This window comes from Neofelis nebulosa, chromosome 16, assembly GCF_028018385.1.
Source record: "Neofelis nebulosa isolate mNeoNeb1 chromosome 16, mNeoNeb1.pri, whole genome shotgun sequence".
Classification (NCBI taxonomy): Eukaryota; Metazoa; Chordata; class Mammalia; order Carnivora; family Felidae; genus Neofelis; species Neofelis nebulosa.
The window spans coordinates 38111758-38135114 of NC_080797.1; the positions used below are offsets into that span (position 1 = coordinate 38111758).

General features: G+C 37.2%; 1 protein-coding gene and 1 pseudogene across 1 annotated transcript in view; both read left to right on the forward strand.

Annotated features, from left to right (window-relative positions):
• Positions 1-23357, forward strand: part of NPEPPS (aminopeptidase puromycin sensitive) — a 95463-nt gene that overhangs the window by 47144 nt on the left and 24962 nt on the right. The window contains exons 3-10 of the mRNA XM_058703792.1: positions 7158-7235; positions 15591-15712; positions 17644-17751; positions 19227-19427; positions 19873-19969; positions 20082-20115; positions 20962-21076; positions 23113-23277. Coding sequence (XP_058559775.1) covers positions 7158-7235; positions 15591-15712; positions 17644-17751; positions 19227-19427; positions 19873-19969; positions 20082-20115; positions 20962-21076; positions 23113-23277 — 920 coding nt within the window. The remainder of the gene's footprint in view (positions 1-7157; positions 7236-15590; positions 15713-17643; positions 17752-19226; positions 19428-19872; positions 19970-20081; positions 20116-20961; positions 21077-23112; positions 23278-23357) is intronic.
• LOC131498029 (ubiquitin-conjugating enzyme E2 variant 1-like) lies at positions 1184-7150 on the forward strand (annotated as a pseudogene).

Here is a 23357-nt window from a genome sequence, read left to right on the forward strand (position 1 = left end):
GATTTAATTTTCATTTCCTGATTTTAATGAAGTTGGTTACCTTATTGTATATATATTGGGCATACATATTTCCTTTATTGTGTCAAAGTATTTTGCCTATTTTTATTCTGAGTTCTATGTCTTTTTCTTGGAATTTAAAGGAGTTCTTTTTATGTTCTGGATGTAAGTTCTTTGCCACTTATGTGTCACAAATATCCTGCATCTTAATTTTTTTAATTTTTTTTTTTTTTTGAAAGAGAGAGAGAGAGAGCAGGGGAGGGGCAGAGAGAGAGGGAGAGAGTGAATCCCAAACAAGCTCCATGCTGTCAGTGCAGAGCCCAATGTGGGGTTTGAACTCATGAACCGTGTAATCATAACCTGAGCCAAAATCAAGAGTCAGGTACTTAACTGACTGAGCCACCCAGATGCCCCTGCATCTTAACTTTCTTAATGGTGCCTCTTAATGTACAGAAATTCTTATTTCATGAGAAATACAATTTATCATTTTTTTCTTTTTAAAAAATTTTTTAAAGACTTTATTTTTAAATAATCTGTACACCCAGTGTGGGGCTCGAACTCACAATCCTGAGATCAAGAGTCACATGCTCTACTGACTGAGCCAGTCAGGCACCACCCACCTCCCCTTTTCTTTTTCTTTGTGACTGTTGCTTTTTGTCTTAAAAAAAAAAAAAAAAAAACCTTTTTCGATTCTAATATCATGAAGATATCATCCATATTACCTTTTTTAAAAAAATATTTATTTATTTTGAGAGAGAGCACGCAAGCGAGCAGGGGAGGTGCAGAGAGAGGGAGAGGGAGCAAATCCCAAGCAGGCTCTGCACTGACAGTGCAGAGCTGGATGCAGGTCTTGAACCCACAAACTGAGATCATGACCTGATCCAAAACCAAGAGTCGGATACTTTACCAACTGAGCCACCTAGGTGCCCCTATTATCTTTTTTTTTTTTTAAGTTTACTTATTTATTTTTAGAGAGAGTGAGATCATGAGCATGAGCAGGGGAGGGGCAGAGAGATGAGGAGACAGAATCGCAAGCTCTGTGCTGTCAGCGCAGAGCCCCATGGGGCTCAATCACACAAACAGATCATGACCTGAGCCAAAACCAAGAGTCGGATGGTCAGCGGACCGAGCCACCCAGGTGCCTCCATCCATATTACCTTTGAGAAGCTTTGTTTTGATTTACATAATGTACTTCTTAAGGTATGGTACGAGTCCAGGTCCAGCTTGGTTTCTAACCCCCGAAGGGAATTGTGCCTCAGTACTACTTACTAGAACATTATCCTTTCCCCACTGCTTTGTAGTGCTCCATTTGCTAGTTCATGTAATTGATACTTCTAGTATCTGTTGATGAAGATTTTGGTCAACCTTTTGTGAGGTTAGTACTATGTTAAAATAGACTTGATTTTTTATTTTTTAATTTAATTTTGTTTAATTCTGGTATAGTTAACATACAGTATTATGTTAGTTTTAGGTGTACAGTATAGTGATTCAACAATTCTGTACACTACTCGGTGTTCATCCTGATAAGTGTACTCTTTAATCTCCCATCACCTGTTTCACCCATCCCCCTCACCCACCTCCCCTCTGGTTTGTTCAGTTTGTTCTCTGTCGTTAAGAGTCAGTTTCTTGGTTTCTCTCTTTGTCTCTTTTTTTTTTCTTTGTTCATTTGTTTTGTTTCTTAAATTCCACATATGAGTGAAATCATATTTGTCTTTCTGTGACTGCCTTATTTCCCTTAGTATTATACCCTCTAGCACCATCCATACTGTTGCAAATGACAAGATTTCATTCTTTTTTATGGCTGAATAATAATCCGTTGTATGTATATATTCCACATCTCTATCCATTTATCTATCAGTGGACATGTAGGTTACTTCCATAATTTGGCTATTGTAAATAATGCTGCGATAAACATAGGGGTGCGCGTATCCCTTTGAGTTAGTGTTTTTGTACTTTTTGGGTATATATCCAGTAGTGCGATTCCTGGATCATATGGTATATTTTCAACTTTTTGAGGAACTTCCTTATTGTCTTCAACAGTGGCTGAACCAGTTTGCATTCCCACCAGTAGTACACAAGGGTCCCTTTTTCTCCAGATCCTTGCCAATACTTGTGTCTTGTGTTTTTGATTTTAGCCATTCTGACCAGTGTGAGGTGATAGCTCGTGGTAGTTTGGATTTACATTTCCCCAATGACAAGTGATGTTAAGCATCTTTTCATCTGACTGTTGGCCATCTGTATGTCTTTGGAGAAATGTCTATTCATGTCTTCTGCCCATTTTTTTTCAATATATGAAATTTATTGTCAAATTGGTTTCCATACAACACCCAGTGCTCATCCCAAAAGATGCCCTCTTCAATGCCCATCACCTACCCTCCCCTCCCTCCCACCCCCCATCAACCCTCAGTTTGTTCTCAGTTTTTAAGAGTCTCTTATGCTTTGGCTCTCTCCCACTCTAACCTCTTTTTCTTCTGCCCATTTTTATATTAGATTATTTGCTTTTGGGGTGTTGAGTAAAAATAGATTTGATTTTTATGACTACTAATATTTTTTAAAGTCAAGAAAAATATGAGATACTTCAGTATGTAAATAATGTTTTATGTTCACATTGTGAATGCAAGAGATCAGAGAATCAGTGAGACCTACAGGAAGCCTGTGGCTCACAAAGGAAGGAAGCTATTTTATATATTCTTTATTTTTTATATCTATTATTTATGTAGCATAGTACTGGTTGAATAAAAGGTTAAATTGAGATATAGGATTGTTAGCATATATGAACATATTTAGCAAATTTTCAATTAAGAAAAACTCATCTAGATTTTATTAAGTAAAGCAGGAGTTACCTTATAATTACCGATTGTGTTATCCACTGATAATACAGATTGGCTTTAATGATAACGGTAGGCTCCCTCATAGTGGTATGTGCTTATTAAAAAAAGATATTAGGGGTGCCTGGGTGGCCCAGTCAGTAAAGCATCTGACTCTTGATCTCAGCTCAGGTCTTAATCTCAGGGTCGTGAGTTCGAGCCCTGCATTGGGCTCTGCACTGGGCCTGAAGCCTACTTAAAATAGAAAAGAAAAAAGAATTAGTATTAGTGACATAAGATTGCAGCCATTATGGCCTTGGACAATTTATGAAAATCAAATATACAGTCTTAAAATTAAATGTGAATATAAATACCCAGGAGTACCCCCATTTGTAAGATTTGTAATAAAAATTAATATGAATGGAGTTAAGAGTTCTAATGGAGTGGTGGACCCAAGAGACATATCAGTGTTAGCAAAATGGCAGAATTCATATAGCATCGAAGTTGTCCTGTGAGAGCTTCAGCGCCTAATGATGTCTAAAGAAAATGAAACTGCCTCAGCCACTGGAAGGACACTGTTACAACAAGTATTCAAAAAGAAAAACCACAGCCCCCTTCCCCCAATTCGACTGACTGACTGGAAGAGTGTCCCATAATACAAGAGACTTTTTAAGAATTCAAATATATGATTACTACTCTTTTTTCTAACCTTTATTTATTTATTTTTTTGAGAGACAGAGCATGAGCTGGGGAGAGGCAGAGAGAGAGACACAGAATCTGAAGGAGGCTTCAGGCTCTGAGCTGTTAGCTCAGAGCCCAACATGGGGCTCGAACCCATGAACTGAGAGATCATGACCCTGAGCAGAAGTCCAATGCTCAACAGACTGAGCCACCCCATACAGGCACCCCATACTACCCTTTTTTTTCTAAGAGAATTTTAGAGGAGGGTTTATTCTTTTTTTTTACACATGTAATATAGTTGCTATGTACACTTGAAAGCCCATATTAGAATGGAATACGGCAATACAAAACTTGATTGTTGTTTTTTAATTTTTTAATGTTTATTTATTTTTTGAAAGAGAAAGGGTGAGTGAGAAAGAGTGAGGGGCAGAGAGAGAGAGAGGGAAGCATAGAATCCGAAGCAGGCTCCTGGCTCTGAGCTGTCAGCACAGAGCCTGACACGGGGCGTGAACCTATGAACTGCGAGATTGTGACCTCAGTCAAAGGTAGGACACTTAACCAACTGAGCCACCCAGGTGCCCCACAAAACTTGTTTCAATTTAAAAACTGCTATTCTTGGGGCACCTAGCTCGTTCAGTTGGTGGATCATGTGACTCTTTTTTTTTTTTTTTTTTTTAAGTTCATTTATTTTGAGAGAGAAAGAAAGAGTGAGCAGGAGAGAGTCTGAGAGGTAAGGAGAGAGAGAATCCCAAGCAGGCTCTGCACGGTCAGCACGAAGCTCACTGTGGGGCTTGATCCCATGAACCATGAGATCATGACCTGAGCTGAAATCAAGAATCCGATGCTCAATGACTTAGCCATCCATGCACCCCCAGAGGGGTACATTCTTAAGCATTAAGGTGATTCTTGGTTTCCCTCTAGGCTAAGTATGATTCTATATATAGGAATCAAGTTAGAGCAAATCTTGAGTTTTTGCCAGCAAGTCATTTCAGTGAAGATTTCATCAGTATTGTATATATGCCAAGTCATGAGTTCTTTTCAAATTTAGGAGCTAGTTTATGACGGTAGAAACAATTTTGGCAGTAGGAAGGGAACTGAGTTCTAGTCCAACTATGTGACCTTAGGCAAATCATTAACTTTTATGTATCATTTTCTTCATCTTTAAAACAAATATTTGGTTAAAGTTCTTTTAAAATCTGAAATTGTAGGGCATCTGCGTGGCTCAGTTGGTTGAGCCTTGACTCTTGATTTCACCTCAGGTCATGATCTCACAGTTCGTGGGATTGAGCCACATGGGGCTCAGCGCTGACAGCATGGAGCCTATTGGGATTCTATCTCTCCTTCTCTCTCTCTGCCCCACCCCTGCGCTCCCTTCCTCTCTGAAAATAAATAAACTTAAAAAAAAAAATCTGAAATTATAGTTTAATGGTTTTGTGAAGATTTAGCTTTATAAAGACATGTTTGAACCATAATAGTATTAAAAACATTGAAAATTCAATCAGGGTGATTCATAAAAAGGAGTGGATTGTGGGCATCTTGCCTGGCTTACAGAATGTTATTAAATCTGAATCATTGTTACCCATATCAAACTTAAGTCCACGACTGATAAGCCTACCTCTCTGTCTTTTTACCCTCTCTTTTAATAACAGTTTTATTGAGATAGGATTCACATACCATACAATTCACTCATTTAAAGTGTACAATTCAGTAATTTTTAGTATACTCACAGAATTGCACAGCCATCACCAGAATCAATTTTAAACATTTTCATTACCCCATTAAGAACGTACCTGTAAGCAGTCACTTTCCCTTTCTCCTCAAACTCCCAGCCCTAGGTAACCCCTAATCTGCTTTCTGTCTCTATATAGATTTGCCTATTCTGAACACTTCTTATAAATATGTGGCCTTTTGTGTCTGGTTTCTTTCACTTAATACAATATTTTTCAAGGTTTATCCTTACTGTAGTATATATCAACACTTTATTTCTTTTTGTTGTCAAACAGTATTCCATTGTATACCACATTTTATCTGTTCATCATTTGATGGACATTAGGGTTGTTTCCACTTTTTGGCTATTGTGAATAATGCTACTACAAACATTTGCGTATAAGTTTTTGTGTAGACATATGTTTTTATTTCTCTTGAATATATACCTAGAAGTGGGAGCTGGGTCTTATGGTTATTCTATTTAATAATTATTTGAGGAACTGCTGGGCTGTTTTCCAAAGTGGCCGCACCGGTTTACATTCCCACCAGTAATGTACCAGGATTCTAATTTCTCTACATCCTCCCTTACACTTAGTATTTTCTCTCTTTTTGATTTTAGGCATCCTAGTGGGTGTGAAGTGGTGTTTCATTGTGGTTTGATTTGCATTTCCCTGACGTTGAAGGATGTTGAGCATCTATTCATGTGCTTATTAAGGCTGCCTCTTTGGCTGACTTCTGATGTTGGGAATGTGATGTGGTTGATCTACCTTAGCTCTTTTCCCTCAAGTGTCAATTGAGCATTCTGAAGTATCAAATAAGCAATCTTTTGTTACTACTGGTAGAGAGTAAATCAAAGCTGTAATTTAATCCACGCATCTGTTTTCACCTGTATTTCTGTAAAATGCAACAACAAAGAATTTTATTGGAAGTATGACCTGTATTTTACATTTGATTTTTTTAAATTTTTTATTTATTTTTGAGAGAGCAAGAACCAGCAGGGGAGGAACAGAGAGAGAGGGAGACAGAGAATCCCAAGCAGGCTCTGCACTGTCAGCATGGAGCACAATGTGGGGCTGGAACCCACAAACCATGAGATGATGACCTGAGCCGAAATCAAGAGCTGGATGTTTAACCGACTGAGCCACCCAGGCACCCCAGTATGACCTGTATTTTGGTTGGAATTGTTACCTATCTTTGGTTAGGGGACAGAACTTTCATTGATATATTTTAACACCGAAATCTTGGCAATTTGCTGTATCTTTCGAACGTTCCTGAGTAAAACTACAACATAGAAAACAGTATCTTGTCTGGGCCAGGGATGCCTGGGTGGCTCAGGTGGTTGTACATCCAACTCTTGATTTCGGCTCGGGTCATGATCTCATGGTTCATGGGTTCGGGCCCTGCATCAGGCTCTGTGCTGACAGCTCAGAGCCTGCTTGGGATTCTGTCTCCCTCTCTCTCTGCCACTCCCCCGCTCATTCAGTCTCTCTCAATAAATAAAAGCAAACTTAAATATCTTAGTCACACAAAGATGTGAATGAAGCATGTCTGGGAATCTGGTAGAAAACCTTTTCACATTTATATTAGCCCTATTTCCTTTATGTTATGAAAGTTTTGTGTATTAATACAGATGTATAATTGTTTTTCATGAGCCTTTTTAACTTAGGATGTGGCCTAAAATAGGTTAGTCTGAAATGATACTTTTGTTACTACAAACTTAATTTATTAAATTAAGAATATTTAGTTTTAGGGACACCTGGCTGGCTCAGTCGATAGAGCATGTGACTCTTGATTTCAAGGTTGTGAGTTCAAATCCCACGTTGAGTGTGAAGCCTACTTAAAGAAAAAAAAAAAGAGTATTTAGTTTTAGTAGAGATTTGGCTCTTAAAAAAGTTAATTGTTGCAGTCTAGATTTGTCTTAGTTCTGTCAGATATGTGAAGTAATGTTTTTTATTTCCATTCCAGAAATTCATGCTACAGGATTTAATTATCAGAATGAAGATGAAAAAGTCACCTTGTCTTTTCCTAGCACTCTCCAAACAGGTAAGAGTCATGGCTTTTGTAAGATTCCATGATGCATAGTGACATCTTACTTCTTCCAAAGAAATTTGTTGTGTGCCTTTTTTTTCCCCTCACCGTTTTTTTTTTTTCCCTCAATATATGAAGTTTATTGTCAAATTGGTTTCCATACAACACCCAGTGCTCATCCCAAAAGGTGCCCTCCTCAATCCCCTCACCGTTTTAAGCAGATTAAATATTAAGACAAAGCTTTTGAAAGAGGTTCATTACGGCTTTTGGGCCACCAGGAAAAAAGATGACCAAAACTAATGATCATCCTGTCCTAGAACATAATGCATTGTTTTTCACCGTTTTAGTTTCACCCTTTAAAAAAATACAGTTACCGAGCTCTGTCTTTCCATACTTGAATCCACATGTCTGAGGTGAATTTCCCACAGATGATTTTGATGTATATTATGCAAGTGAGGGTATGAAAGGAAATATTTGTTGATACGAGACTATTATTAGATATAAAAGCACAAAGAAAGGGGTGCCTGGATTGCTCAGTGGTTAAGCGTCCAACTTTGGCTCAGGTCATGATCTCATGGTTTGTGAGTTCAAGCCCTGTGTCGGGCTCTGTGCTGACAGCTCAGAGCCTGGAGCCTGCTTCAGATTCTGTGTTTCCCTCTCTCTCTCTGTCCCTTCCCCGCTAGCACTCTCTTTGTGTCTCCCTCAAAAATAAATAAACATTAAAAAAAACACACACAAAGAAAAAAGAAGACTGAGCTTAATGTAGTATAAGAAATTACATACAAGTCAATTGGTAAAGCACTATATGACTTTGATTTATGATCAATTTGAAAAGCAGCAGGTGAAGTACACTTGTGATGAGCACCGAGAGTTGTATGGAAGTATTGAATCACTGTATTGAAAATCTGAAACTAATATAACACTGTGCATTAACTAACTGGAATTAAAAGTTAAAAAAAAAAAAAAGCAACAGGTAATTTGTATAAAAGAAAATGCAAATGACTAAAACATGTGAAAAGACATTTGACTTCCTAGTAATGAGAAATATGAAAACAGCATTTACTGATACACCAGTTTTTGTCTGTTATGTAAGCTAAAGTTAAAAAAAAAAGATTCTTAATGATTTGACTACTTTGATATTACTGGTGGGACTGGAAATCCATGCAGTGTATTTGGAAGGCAGTCTGGCAATATGTATCAAAAGCCTGGGGGGCCTCAGGGGCTCAGTTGGTTAAACTTCTGACTCTTTAATCTTGGCTCAGGTCATGATTTCACAAACTGTGAGATCAAGCCCCCTGTCAGGCACTGTGCTGACAGCATGGAGCCTACTTGGGATTCTCTCTCTCTCCTTCTCTCTCTGCTCTTTTCCTGGTCGTGCTCTCTCTTGCACTCTCAGAAAAAAATAAACTTAAAAAAACATGTCTAAACATGTTCATGGCTTTTGACTCAGCAGTTCTGAATATAAAGAAAAATCCTAAATGCAAGAAATGCTTTATGCTTAGAAATGTCTGTTGAGACATTACTTAAGGTAGTAAAAAATAAGAATGAGTATATTTACCCAACAGTAAGGGAATAATTAAGCTAATTATGACATATCAGTATGGTGGAATATATATAGCAATTAAAAGTGAGGTTATGAATCCTTAATGCTGTGATGTGCTTGTTATAGTGTAAAATCGAAAAGCAGAATACAAAATTACATATACAGGGTGATGAATCATATCCCTAAAATTGTACAAATAAAATGATATGTCTGGTTGTTGACATATTGATTATTTTTATTCTTATTTATACCTTTTTTTAGTTTCCGTAATTTTTAAAAATGTTTATTTATTTTGAGAGACAGACTGTGAGCAGGTTAGGGGCGGAGAGAGAGAGAATTCCAAGTGGGCTCTGCACGGTTAGCACAGAGCCCGACGTGGGGCTTGAACTCATGCGCTATGAGATCATGACCTGAGCTGAAGTCAGGAGTCGGATGCTAAATCGACTGAGCCACCCAGGTGCCCCAGTTTCCATAGTTTTTATACTGATAATATATTGCCTAGTATTTTTAGAAAAAATAAAAAAAACTTTTTTTACATTTATTTATTTTTGAGAGAGATAGAGCACAAGTGGGGGAGGGGCAAAGAGAGAGGGAGACACAGCCTCCGAAGCAGGCTCCAGGCTCTGAGCTGTCAGCACAGAGCCCGACGTGGGGCTCGAACCCACAAACCATGAGATCATGACCTGAGCCGAAGTCAGACACTTAACCAACTGAGCCATCCAGGCACCCCTAGAAAAATTTTAAATCAGAGAAGTTTTATTTTTTATTTCAGTCCTCTTTTCATTTTGCCTTTTTCTAACTAGGATTTCTTGTATGAAATGATCATAAAAATAAATGTTTTGCCATGAACATGTATTAAAAGATACTGAATAATATAACATAAAAATTGAGATTTCTCTTCCTCTGATCCCTTCCACTTCCATCATCTGGTGAATCCTTCAAGAAATATTTCATCTAGGGGCGCCTGGGTGGCTCAGTCAGTTAAGTGTCTGACTTCGGCTCAGGTCATGATCTCACAGTTTGTGGGTTCGAGCCCTGCGTCGGGCTCTGTGCTGACTGCTCAGAGCCTGGAGCCTGTTTCAGATTCTGTGTCTCCCTCTCTCTCTGCCCCTCCCCTGTTCACGCTCTGTCTCTGTCTCAAGAATAAATAAACATTTTTTAAAAATTAAAAAAAAAATAAATATTTCATCTATGTAGAAGTATATACATACATTTTCATCTACAAATGGGATGATAAATCTCAGTGGCTTACAGCAGAGAATTCTTGCTTACACACAGCCCTGAGGACTGCTGCAGCCTTCTTTCCACCTTTGCCTAAGAGCTCCACTCAACTCACAACTCTTCTCTTTCTAGGACCTGTAGTAAGCAGCTTCTGCAGCTCAGGGATGGGGACAGAAACAAACCATAAAGATACATTTAACGCTTCTGCACGAATGGTGGTATACTTGATGTCCATTCTCATTTCACTGGTTGAAGCAAATAGCATGGCCAAGCCCAAAGTCACTAGGGCAACAATTACCAGATATTTGATTAAACTTCTATGAAAGAGTCAAAAACCAGACAATAATAGAAATATAGAAACTTGCTAGAAGACAAAAATAAAGTCACAAAAAACCCCACAAAACAAATGAATATCCTTAGAGATATTGTTAATAGCACATTCATCAAATAAGAACAGGACAGAATGTTATCAAACAGAATTAGAGCAAGAAAACTTTGGAAATTATAATACAGTAGAAATAAAAAAACTTAGGGAGCCTGGATGGCTCATTCGGTTAAGCGTCTGACTCTTGATTTCGGCTAAGGTCATGATCTCATGGTTCATGAGTTCAAGTCCTGTGTGGGGCTGGGCACTGACAGTGCAGAGCCTGCTTGGGATTCTCTCTCTCCCCCTCTCTCTCTGCCCCCTCTCGCGCACATATTTGTGCCCTCTCTCTCAAAATAAATAAATAAAAACGTAAAAAAAAAAAAAAGAAAGAAAAAACTCAATAGAAGTTTTGGAAAATGAAATAGAGGAATCTTACAAACGGGAAGAAGATTTGAGGACCATTCTATCAGAACCAACATCCATCTAGTAGAAGAGGGGACAGAGAAAATGAGAAGAAAAAATTATTAAAGACACAAACAAGAAAATTCCTTTGAACTGAGGGGATTGGAATCTTCATTTTGAAAAGGTACACCACCAAGAGGGACTAACTTAATAAATGTAAAAAATGCCGTATCATTGCAAATCTTAGAACTTCCAGGGATAAAAGTGAGGCTCTCAAAGAGTTTCTCCCCAAAGTCAGAGGGTTGGGAGGAAGGAGGGAATGCTAGCAGGTTACCTTCCAAGTTCAGGAATCAAAATAACAGTAGACTGGGGAGTGGGTAAAATGGGTGAAAAGGAGTGGGAGATACAGGCTTCCCTTTATAGAATAAATTGGGGGGGGGGGATTAGAAGTACAGCATAAAAAACATAGTCAGTGGGATTGTAATAGCTTGTGTGGTAACAGGTGGTAGCTACACTTGGATGAGCACTGCAAAGCTTATAGACTTGCCAAATCACTATGTTTTATACCTGAAACTAATGTAACATTGTGTGTCAACTATACTTGAATGAATGAAAAAATTTTTTTTAAAAAGGGATAGTAGTAGACCATCAGGAACAATGGAAACTAGACCCTAATGAAGCCATTCCTTCAAAATTATGAATGAGTATGATCCTCAACCTAGAATTAATTCTGTGCTTAGCCAAATTGTGAATTTAGAGAGGGTAAAATAAAGATATTTTCAGATTTGCATGGTCATAAAAAAAAAATTAACTCTGTAATAGATAAAGGAGTGGGAGATGTAATTTAACTAAAACTTTACTTTCTATAGTAAAAAGAAAATAATATGTAAAAATTGAAAAATGAAGAGATAGCTGTATAAGCAAGGTATTTAGAAATCACAGAGTTGGGGTGCCTGGCTGGCTCAGTCGGTTAAGCTTCTGACTCTTGATTTTTGCTCAGGTCATAATCTCCCTTTTATGAGATAGAGTCCCGCATAGGGCTCTGCACTGACAGCTCTGAGCCTGCTTGGGATTGTCTCTCTCCCTGTCTCTGTCTCTCTCTCTCTGTCTCTCTCTGTCTCTCTCTCTCTCTCTCTCTCAAAATAAATAAACATTAAAAAATAATAATAAAGGGGCACCTGAATGGCTCAGTCGGTTGAGTGTCTGACTTCTGCTCAGGTTCATGATCTTGAGTCCTGCACTGGGCTTGCCGCGGTCAGCCTGTCAGCACAGAGCGTGCTTCAGATTCTCTGAAAAATCCCCTCCAACCCCTCCCTCATGCAAGCTCGCTTGCTCTCTCTCTCTCTCTCTCTCAAATAATAAATAAAACATAAAAGTTTAAAAAACAATAAAAATAAAATTCATAGGATATATAGTGGAAATGTGTTTGCCATTCTAGTCCTTTCTAACTCAGCTCTACTCAAAAGCAAACAGTTTCCTATGTATCCTTTCAAAACTATTCCATAGTTTTGTAAACATGTCTGTATATACTGTTTAAGAACACAGACGTTAGGGACACCTGGGTGGCTCAGTTGGTTGAATGTCCGACTTTTGGTTTCCGCTTGGGTCATGATTTCATGATTTGTGGGTTTGAGCCCTGCATCCTGCTCTGTGCTGACAGGGTGAAGTCCTCTTGGGATTCTCCCTCTTTGCCCCTCCCTTGTTGGCTTTCTCTAAATAAATAAATAAACAAACAAACAAACAAACCTAAAAAAAACCCATAAAGGTTAGCATGCCACGCATCATATTCTGTACCCTTCTTTTCCCCTTAATTGTGTGTGTATTTGGAGAAATACCGGGTGATACTGACATTTCGAAGAGTGAAAAACAGGTTCACAGGAAATGGTGGCATGAAGGCAGAGACCTTTACTCTCTTTTCATACAAATTAATCTGTCTTTAATTTTTTAGCATGTAGTAGGCTCATTAAATTTTTATTGAAGTATTTCAAGGTCTACATGAGGTTTTATAGTAGTTCTATCCTAAGCAGGATAGCAAATAGAGTTTTTGGTAGAAGTTGCAATTTTTCTGTTGTTTACTTTATAAATGAATTTATTGTATGTTTTAAAAGGTTTACCATTCCAAGCAGATAAGTATTGCATACACTGGATATTGAAATAAGGTGTCTAATGTGAGGAACAATGTAAATTTTGTACACAAACAGGTATAAAATTAGACAGTCTGGCAATCAGTTCTTCAGTATGCTGTAAATCTGATAAGCTGACGTTTATTAAGAAGTCTTTTCTCTCCTGTTTTTGCCCTAAAATTCTATATTAGTGTAAGCATTTTGTAATTAGTATTGTATGTGACACTACTTAAATTTATTAATGATTTTTTAAAACTTTAACTTGTGTTTTGTTTGAATTTCAGGTAATAACCTTTTCCAATACTTTGTATTTTGTTTAGTATGCCACTTTTTTGGAAGTGGTCACTATCAGTATCTTGTTATGGTTTGATGGCCTTGGAGATTTAAAACCGAGTAAAAGTGTAAGCAGCCTTTCTTATTTAGTTATGAGTTTTAAATCCATTTGTATTCCAAATAGGAAAAGGCAAAAGTAGATTTTCCATGGAGTATGAATTACATAAAAGATATTTTAACAGTTGACTTAGTGAAAACAGACTGGCAGTTTCCATTTATGGGAATTGCAACATAACATTGCATCATACAACTTCCCTTTAAAAGTAGTGGGTTTTTATAATCTATTAGATATTCCTTATAAACTTTATTAATGTGACTATATCTGCTTTTTTAAAGATTAGTGAATTCCTAAAGAAAACAAATTTTATACTATAATTAAATTCTTTGGTATATAATACTATATATACATATCATTTGGTATCACTCATTTAGAATTCTTTCACATTCTTTTATTGTATTCTTATTTACTGTCCCAGTAATCTGTCATTCTCTTTAAGAAAGTATTCATTGTCCCCTTCAGACAGAATGTCTGATTTTTAAAAAATCAGAGTCACAAACATTTATTTAAATAAACTTCAGTTTTTTTCCCAGCATGATTATGTTAAGAATGTGGCACTTTTGGGTGCCTGGCTGGCTCATCAGGAGAGCGTGTGACTCTTGATCTTGGGGTCATGAGTTCGGGCCCTGCGTTGGGTGCAGAGCTTACTTAAAAAAAATTAAAAAAAATAGAATATGGCACTTGGTTGAGTGATGACTTTGCCACAAAGGTCTGAAATTTTCACTTGAAATTCCTTTCAGAATGAGTTTGAGGTACGTAAGGAAATCAGTTTAATTACTTAATTGACATACTTAATAGACCACAGTGTTTTGTCCAGAAACAGTTTGCAGTTTGTCATTCACTTATTCTGTAGACTTGGACTCTTCGTGACTTTTGGACCTTTTTAAAAAAGTTGAATTTTGCATGGTGAAGATTTGACTTTGAGAACATCCGAAAGGATATGTCAGAAAGATAGAGTCAAGAACATTTTAAACAATGTCAGTGGCATTGCTCTGTGGCATTCCAAAATGACAGTTTAAAACATTAGGGTATAAAATGTTTTAGAATGATTGCCTAATTACTTTATAATCATACTATGTCTTTGATTTGTTAGATTCCCATGCTCTAGCTCTTGTTATAAATAGGCACTTTTAAAAGGATCAAGTAAAAGTCAACATTTTTCTGGTTGGTTTTTTGGGGGGGTTTAATTTGTAAAATGTAGAATGGGATTATTGTTTTGTCATGCATCTGAATTTCATAGATGACTATAGATAATAATTTTTCTGTTGTGAAAGAAAGTATATATACTCACAAAAACTCCCATTTTGTCTAATTTGGTTTGCCCTTATACAATAATAGAATATATATTCAAGTTGCATTTTTATTTGCATTTAGTAATTATTTGATTAAATGTATTTCTTTTATCATTTCAAATGATTGAGGTGACTATAAGAGTTTTTATGCCCCTTTGCTATCCAAATCATTGATCTTCCATATATAGTTCCTTACAAAAGTAGGGAATCAGTGTTCCATTTGGATTGAACAGATAAGGTCTTATCTTACTGATAGAGTAATTGGCATGAATTCATCTAAATGGACCAATTTATATGACATAATTGGCAAAGGACATGAATTTTGGATTAAGCAGGCCTAAATTTTTATCTCATTCTTGCTGCTTACTAATCGTGTGACCTCAAGCAAGTTATTGAAGTCAGTTTCCTCATCTGAAAAAAATGGAGACTATACCAACTTTCAAGTTTCTAAATATTTTTAAAGCACCATGCACAGTAACATGTCATACATTTATTAACAAATGTTCATTTCCTCTTCTGTTTTTATCTTTATGTATTGGTGATTTGAGATGAAGTTAATACAGTTAAAGAACTTAAAAAAATTTTTTTTAACATTTATTATTGAGAGACAGAGAGAGACAGAACATGATCATGGGAGGGGCAGAGAGAGGAGGAGACACAGAATCCAAAGCAAGTTCCAGGCTCTGAGCTGTCAGCACAGACCCGACGCAGGGCTCGAACTCAGAAACTGTGAGATCATGACCTGAGCCGAAGTCGGACAGTCAACTGACTGAGCCACCCAGGTGCCCCAATACAGTTAAAGAACTTTATAAGCAGTCACCCTAAACATGATGTTAAGATTTACTTTAGGATTAGTCTGCTATTTCCTTTAGTAAATACTGTATTCTCTCCTCTGCTGGGAGAAGTGTTTGAGAAAGGAAAGAATGAGTTGAACATTGTAACAGGTCAACTAAGTTAGTGTCTTAAGGACATATTTTTAATAACGAACTAATATCTATATTAAAGTGGTTTTCATTCATTTTCAATCACAGGTACAGGAACCTTAAAGATAGATTTTGTTGGAGAGCTGAATGACAAAATGAAAGGCTTCTACAGAAGTAAATATACTACCCCTTCTGGAGAGGTGCGTTATGCTGCTGTCACACAGTTTGAGGTATGGTATTCTTCTCTAAAATATTACGATCTTGATGTATAAACATTCTGACAAAGTTCTGTTCTGTTATTTGCATGATTATTCTGTTCCCTTCATATTGGTTTATGTCTAATGTCTGTCCCTCAAATGAATTTTTGAGAGCTTTCATCACTTTGTCTTTTAGATATTTGAGAAACTGGTTTTTTTTTTTTTTAGAAACTTTTAAATCTTATCCATGTTAATTCATTTAATTTCTTCTAGTATAAATTCACTTACCTACTGCTGCTGCTCCTAATCTAAAAGTTTTCTGTGCTACCATTTCTTTCCTTATACCCTGTTTGCTTTTCAAATAAGTAAGTAGAATGAATTCATCATTTATTTAACTTTTTTTTTTTTTTTTTTTAAATTTTTTTTTCAACGTTTTTTATTTATTTTTGGGACAGAGAGAGACAGAGCATGAACGGGGGAGGGGCAGAGAGAGAGGGAGACACAGAATCGGAAACAGGCTCCAGGCTCCGAGCCGAGCCATCAGCCCAGAGCCTGACGCGGGGCTCGAACTCACGGACCGCGAGATCGTGACCTGGCTGAAGTCGGACGCTTAACCGACTGCGCCACCCAGGCGCCCCTATTTAACTTCTTTTAGAGTGCAGCCAGCCATCTAACATTTTCCTTGGGGAAACTTTTTTCCAAAAGTATGTGCTTCCTCTACTTCTGCATATTTTGTTTCTTCTTTTCAAGATACAGCATCTTGTCATCGGTTCTTTTTGTTTTTTTTACTTCATTCTGTTTTTTTAAAGTTTCTTTCAAAACTGAACCACTAAACGTTATTTTGCTTAACAAGTTTGCTCCCTTTTTTTTTTTTTTTGAGAGAGAGAGAGAGAGAGATAGCGCAAGTGAGGGAGAGGGGCAGAGGGAGAGAGAGAAAGAATCTTAAGCAGGCTACATGCTCAGTGTGGAACCCAACGTGGGGCTCATTCTCACAACCGTGAGATCATGACCTGAGCTGAAATCAAGAGTCACATGCTCAACTGACTGAGCCACCCAGGTGCCTTTCTTAAAAAACAAATTAATTTGTTCTTTGTTTATTTATTTATTTTTTTTTAATTTTTTTTTTTTTCAACATTTTTTATTTATTTTTGGGACAGAGAGAGACAGAGCATGAACGGGGGAGGGGCAGAGAGAGAGGGAGACACAGAATCGGAAACAGGCTCCAGGCTCCGAGCCATCAGCCCAGAGCCTGACGCGGGGCTCGAACTCACGGACCGCGAGATCATGACCTGGCTGAAGTCGGATGCTTAACCGACTGCGCCACCCAGGCGCCCCGTTCTTTGTTTATTTTTAAAGGAAAAAATGAGGTCTCTTTAAGTAGGTCAAGTGGTGGCAGTTTTATGTGTAGTATATGGAAATGCCATTAAATGAATGACCTGTTTAGAACTGATGAGGGCATCTGTCTTTATTCCTGTTGCTGTCATTTCGGATGAAGAACAAAGCACATCGAAGATTCGGGGCGGGGGGTTAATAAATCCAGAGAGGCAACCTGTGTTCCCAGCTCTGAATCCTTACTGTGTACTTGTTGACTCTCCTATGCTCTGTGTTTTGTAACACTACTGCTGAAGCCATTTACACTGAATTTTTGAAATGTTGAAATGTTTTGTTAAAAATATTCTAAAATAGTCTAATACTATAGACTGTTAAGATCTGTAGCAGACCTAATTCCTGGATTATTGTTTATTGTTTGTTTCTGTTTGTTTGGGGTTGCTGACGGGGCAGTGATAGTAAGCCTTATGTTCTCCCCGTAGTCACTGCCTAGCTTGTTGCCTGACACTGAGTAGAAAGTAAACATTTAAACAAGTGAAGGAATGGATGATAGAAATAAGACAATGGCAGTTACTTCATGAAATAGTTGGTTAGGTTAATTCAGTAATATTTAGATTTCATATTCTTTTCTTAAGGCTACGGATGCTCGGAGGGCTTTCCCTTGCTGGGATGAGCCTGCCATCAAAGCAACTTTTGATATCTCGTTGGTTGTTCCTAAAGACAGAGTAGCTTTATCAAATATGGTATGTATGTGTTTGTAAGTATATTTAAATTTTGAATAAGTGTTTAGAATATTTAGTTTGCTGGTTAGACGGAATAGCATGAAACCACGTAGCACACAATGCTTGATACAGAATGGGAACATAAATGTTAGTTTTCTTATCTCCAGTAAGCCCTCTTTTTTTAAACTGCCTTATTTGGAATTCCCCTCCTCATGGAAGAAATTCCTTATAAACTTTAATTTGGAAAACTAAATAAGTGATGAGTTTAATAAATATTACCTGAAAAAAAAAATCTGGCTTTCTTGTTAATAATGCCAAAAGATATAGCCATATAATGAAGTGTGTATTGAGGTTTTTGGTTGATTGTACTCTTGGAATATGCTCTTTTCACTGATGTCATTGATCTCTTTCATAAATAGAGTAGGCATTTACCACATGAAGTATATTGATTAAGACAGAGAGTACCCTATAGCCTATAATATGAATCTGGGGAACCTGGAAAAGCCTACTGTACCTGAAAATAACTGGCTTTTGCCTCCTTTATCGGTAGAGAGAATTCCATAGATAGAATGCCATTCTCTTCTCGAATATTCCTAAAAGGAGAATAATACATTAAACTGAGATATTCTTTTACCGTTTAGTATGAATGAAATTATCAGGTCTGTTCTTGAGTAAGTCTTCCTTGGAAGAAAGAATAGAGAGATCTTGAGGAAATGGAAAGCCTGAATAGGAAAAAGAGGGGTAACAAAAAAGAGAAACGAGGAACTCTGTAGATAAAAGTGGAGATTCTTCCACAAATTTGCTTAGAAGCAGCCTTGGTATAGAGAATGCGCTAAATTTAGAAATCTGTACCCTTTGAAATGTAGATTTCACAATTACACTTCATTAATAGTTATTTGCCTTCTATCCCTCTTTCACTTGAAAAGCATTGAGGTCTTACATCCCAGTGCCTGGCATATAATAGGTATCCAGGAAAAGTTGCTGCTTTTCTCTCACAGATCCTTGGTAGTTTCAACACTTTAGCCCCCAACCTCTTAATGTATCCTTTAAAAAAAATTTTTTTTTAATGTTTATTTACCTTTGAGAGAGAGAGCGTGCGTGCTCCTGCGCAAGCAGGTGAGGGTCAGAGAGAGAGGGAGACACAGAATCTGAAGCAGGCTGCAGGCTCCAGGCTCTGAGCTGTCAGCCAGAGTCCAGCGTGGGGCTCAAACTCATGGACTGCGAGATCATGACCTGAGCCGAAGTCTGACACGCAACCGACTGAGCCCCCCAGGTGCTCTTATCCTTCTTAATGGGAGAGATTTTGACAGCATGAAAGCAGTGGTTGAATTGGGATAGATAAGTAAGCAGTACTGGAAAGGGGGAAGGAGAGGCAACACAGTTTATGGCTAGTATTTCCTCTAAGGTATTTAATGTAAACCTGTTTAAATTTTCTACTTCTTTCTTTGTTTCTTTTTCTCTTTCTTGCTTTCTTTCTTTTTTTTTTTTTTTTAAAGAATGTAATTGATCGGAAACCGTACCCTGATGATGAAAATGTAGTGGAAGTGAAGTTTGCCCGCACACCTGTCATGTCTACATATCTGGTGGCATTTGTTGTGGGCGAATATGACTTTGTAGAAACAAGGTCAAAAGATGGTGTGTGTGTCCGTGTTTACACCCCTGTTGGCAAAGCAGAGCAAGGAAAATTTGCGTTAGAGGTAAATGTACTTGAAGAGGATTGTTCCAACAGTCCATAACTTCAGGTTGGGGAATTTACATTTCTGATCAATTATTAATACAATTATTTATAATTTAGTCTGAAATTTGTTGTGCTACGTTGATTTTATTTTTAAGAGAATTTTGGAACTACCAACCTTGGTGTTATAGTAACATTTTACAAGATAATGATGAAGAGAATATTAGAGCGGAATTTATTTATCCAGACAGTGGGTGGGAAAATAAGTAATATATTTTTCATACCAAGTTTTAAATGGCCAACCTTAACAAAGCTTGGGGCTAAGGTAGTCTTCGGAGGTAGGGCTCCCCAGGGTTGGTTTCTAGTAACTTGAGGTGCTTTGGCTTGCAACAGGATTCCTGTGTGGATTTCTATATGAACTACAATGAAATATTTATCAGGTGGTTCTTTTGTTTATACTTTTGTAGGTTGCTGCTAAAACCCTGCCTTTTTATAAGGACTACTTCAATGTTCCTTATCCTCTACCTAAAATTGATCTCATTGCTATTGCAGACTTTGCAGCTGGTAAAGTAAATTTCATTTTATTGCTGAATTGTAATAACTTTTTTGAATTTTGTGATTTTTGAGGAAGAGTTATGTACATATATCAATAAATGTTTGTATTTATTTTATGAAGGTGCCATGGAGAACTGGGGCCTTGTTACTTATAGGTATGTTAATGACACATTCCTCTGCCTTGTCTTTTCAATCACTGATTTCGTAAGAGGTTCACACCTACTTGCGGTTGAGTAGCTTCTGCCTTATGATCTGCGGTAAATTCTCCTACCTCCCCCACTTCTGTGCACATTTCAGGAATGCACATGAACACCCTCTGGTGCTACTATCTGAGATTGTAAGATTTTAAAGTGAGCATCTGGCATTAGTAACATTTTTAGATCTATTTTTGGCTGAGTTTCTCATTTCGGTGCCTTCTCTTCCTCCCAGAAGTTTCATAGTTATTTTTCCAGCTTGAAGAACCTTCTCTGCTTTAATATTTTCTGGCCAGGTTTTTACATGTCTGTCACCACAATACAAACATGTGGGTTGTATAATTTTTAAAGCAGGGTCTGTAAACAAGTTTTTGCCCTGCCTGCTTCAATGAGTTAAGTTTTGGACAGCCTGCTCAGTGTTCTTTTCCGGACTGTGGAATGCATCTTCTCCCAATTTGCCAGTCCCCTTCTTTTAATGGAAGGACTGTCTTGTCTCTGTCTAGCACAATAGTCTAATCCCTCAGACTAAATTCTTTAAGAATTTCAGGCAGCTGTCCTATTTACAAACTGATGATTTAACTTGTGTCACACCTTTGATCGTCTGTTGTATGAATTCTGTTGGAATAGCTTTTAATCTTCCCAGAACTTTTTCTCCTTTGTATACTCGGAGGAAATATTTTCTTGATATCTCTAAAGCCTAACTTGACCATCTTATTTAGTATTATTTGAATCTCCCTCCCCCACTTGTGCATGCCTGCTTTTATTGCAATACTTTTATTGTTTAAAAAAATTTTTTTTTAAACACAGGGAGACTGCATTGCTTATCGATCCAAAAAACTCCTGTTCCTCATCACGCCAGTGGGTTGCTCTGGTTGTGGGACATGAACTCGCCCATCAATGGTTTGGAAATCTTGTTACTATGGTATTTAATATTTTTAAGTGCTCAAATATATTTGTCTTCATCCTGCTGTACATTATTTTGGCTACATAGTATTTCAGGTTTGACTGGAACACTGTGCTAAAAAATAAATGAATCATAGAAAATCTTTATTTTAGAAGGTCCACTTTGAAAAGTGTTTATCAGAATCTCAGTATTAACCAGGAGCACGTGGACAGTCTTTATTCAACACAAAACACTTCCTAAACTGTTGTAGGGTTTGCCTACAAATGGGAAGCCATACTAATTTGGGTGACAGGGGTTCCTTTTAGGTACAGAGATTCTGTGCAGTGAGATGCCAGCCTGACACTAGTTTCTTGAGAATATTTATTATGTAGTCCAGTAGCTGAAAAATAACCTGATAAATAACAACATGATCTTTGATTAGGCTGAAATGCTTTTGGGGGTCAGTTGTCTCATTGACTAAAATATTACATTGAAATTTAATAGAAACGGAAGCAAAGAAAGTAGGGAATAACTATAACGTATATTAAAATTTCCAACTGTTCCATTGAGATTATTGTTTATTATGATGTTTACAGTGAATGATCTCTGTCCTCAAGTCTTGACCTTTCCCCTCTTACTCTAAGTAAGTGCTATCTATGGCAGCCAACTATGTTAGAGCTTGGGAACACAGGGTTTAATGAGTGAACTGGAAGTACCTCTGCAAAGAAAGAACTGGAGATTCTGGAGCCAGCCAGATTCCCTGATAGCATTTTAGGTTGCCAAAGAGCAGAACCTGACTTGGATGTTAGTTGAGTCCATATGTCACAGGAATAAGCAAGAAAGTACGGCATTTAACAACTATTACATGTCTGAGAGAGTTTTTAAAGAAAGCCAGCCCTTGAGATTAAACCATTTCCTTTTGCTTTGGATGTTTAAAATTTTACGTAGGAGTAAAAAAAATTTTTTTGACATATAATTTCATGTGGAATTAAGTATGCTAGTAAACTACCAGCAATACATTTTAGTGGGGGGATATGTGCACATTCTCATATTGCTTTTAAACAACTTTTTACTGGATTTGAGTAACTGTTCTAGTTGTTAGATGTCAGTTGTTTCATTAAGTGAAATGTAAGGGCTTCATGATAGGTTGGTGAATAGCTAGCTCTGTACCAGCTTATCTTCGTGGAAGCTACTAGTTAAATAAGTGCACAGAGCACTTAGACAAATAGCCTTTCATCACCTAGTATTGAAAACATCTGATCTTTCCAGAATTTTAATGCCTTTTTGTTTTTCACCATTGCATTCGTCCTTTAGCATCTCTATCGTGGATTCTTATATTGATTTCTTTTTTTAAGAGATTTAATCAGCTTTAATGAAACTTGATTAAGATCTCTTTCTAAAAAGTTTTTTTTTTTTTTTAAGTTGGTTTTATCTGTGACTCACTTATATTCCTTGTCCACTCTACTATTAATTCTTATTAACAGGTGAGAATTTTGTATTCCGTAAATATTTAAAACAACATTCGTTACTGAACTACTTACTGCCATGATATTTCTGTTCATTTTACCTAATATTTATATAAGCAGTACTGCTTTTCTGTTTATCTAGAAAATTTGTCAGTTGACAGTAACTTTTCTCAGTCATTATAAAAATCCTTTCTAGTTTTCTGTGTTTGGTCCTGGTAGCTTTCTGGTTTATCAAACTAACTTTTACCTGACAATTTAGGCTCTTGCCTACATTTATCTGTTCTCTTCCCCTTTTCCATATAAGCACCCGCCCCCCTGCCCCACCTTTCTCCTTACATCTTTTCTACCTTTAGTAATAAAAAGTGACTTAGCTATGTTTTGAAATGTCCCTCAGGCATAATGCCAATATCACCAGTAGGCCTTTCTTAGCATCTCTTTTAAACACTTTTTTTGTTGTTCAGACATGTGACCTCCTAAATGTTTTTCACTGAATTTTAGTTTATTAAGTTGTAAGTTGTAGAGTATAGTGGAAGAGACATGTGACTTTTTCAAGTTAGTGGAATGAAAAGCATTTTGTTTTCCTTACACATTTCTTTCTTTTGTTTTTAGGAATGGTGGACTCATCTTTGGCTAAATGAAGGCTTTGCATCATGGATTGAATATCTGTGTGTAGACCACTGCTTCCCAGAGTATGATATCTGGACTCAGTTTGTTTCTGCTGATTACACCCGTGCCCAGGAACTTGACGCTCTAGATAACAGCCATCCTATTGAAGTGAGCCATACTTTTCAACCATCGGCCTTTCTCTCATATTTAATGAAATAAGTAATTTGTTTTGGAGATACTTAGGGCTC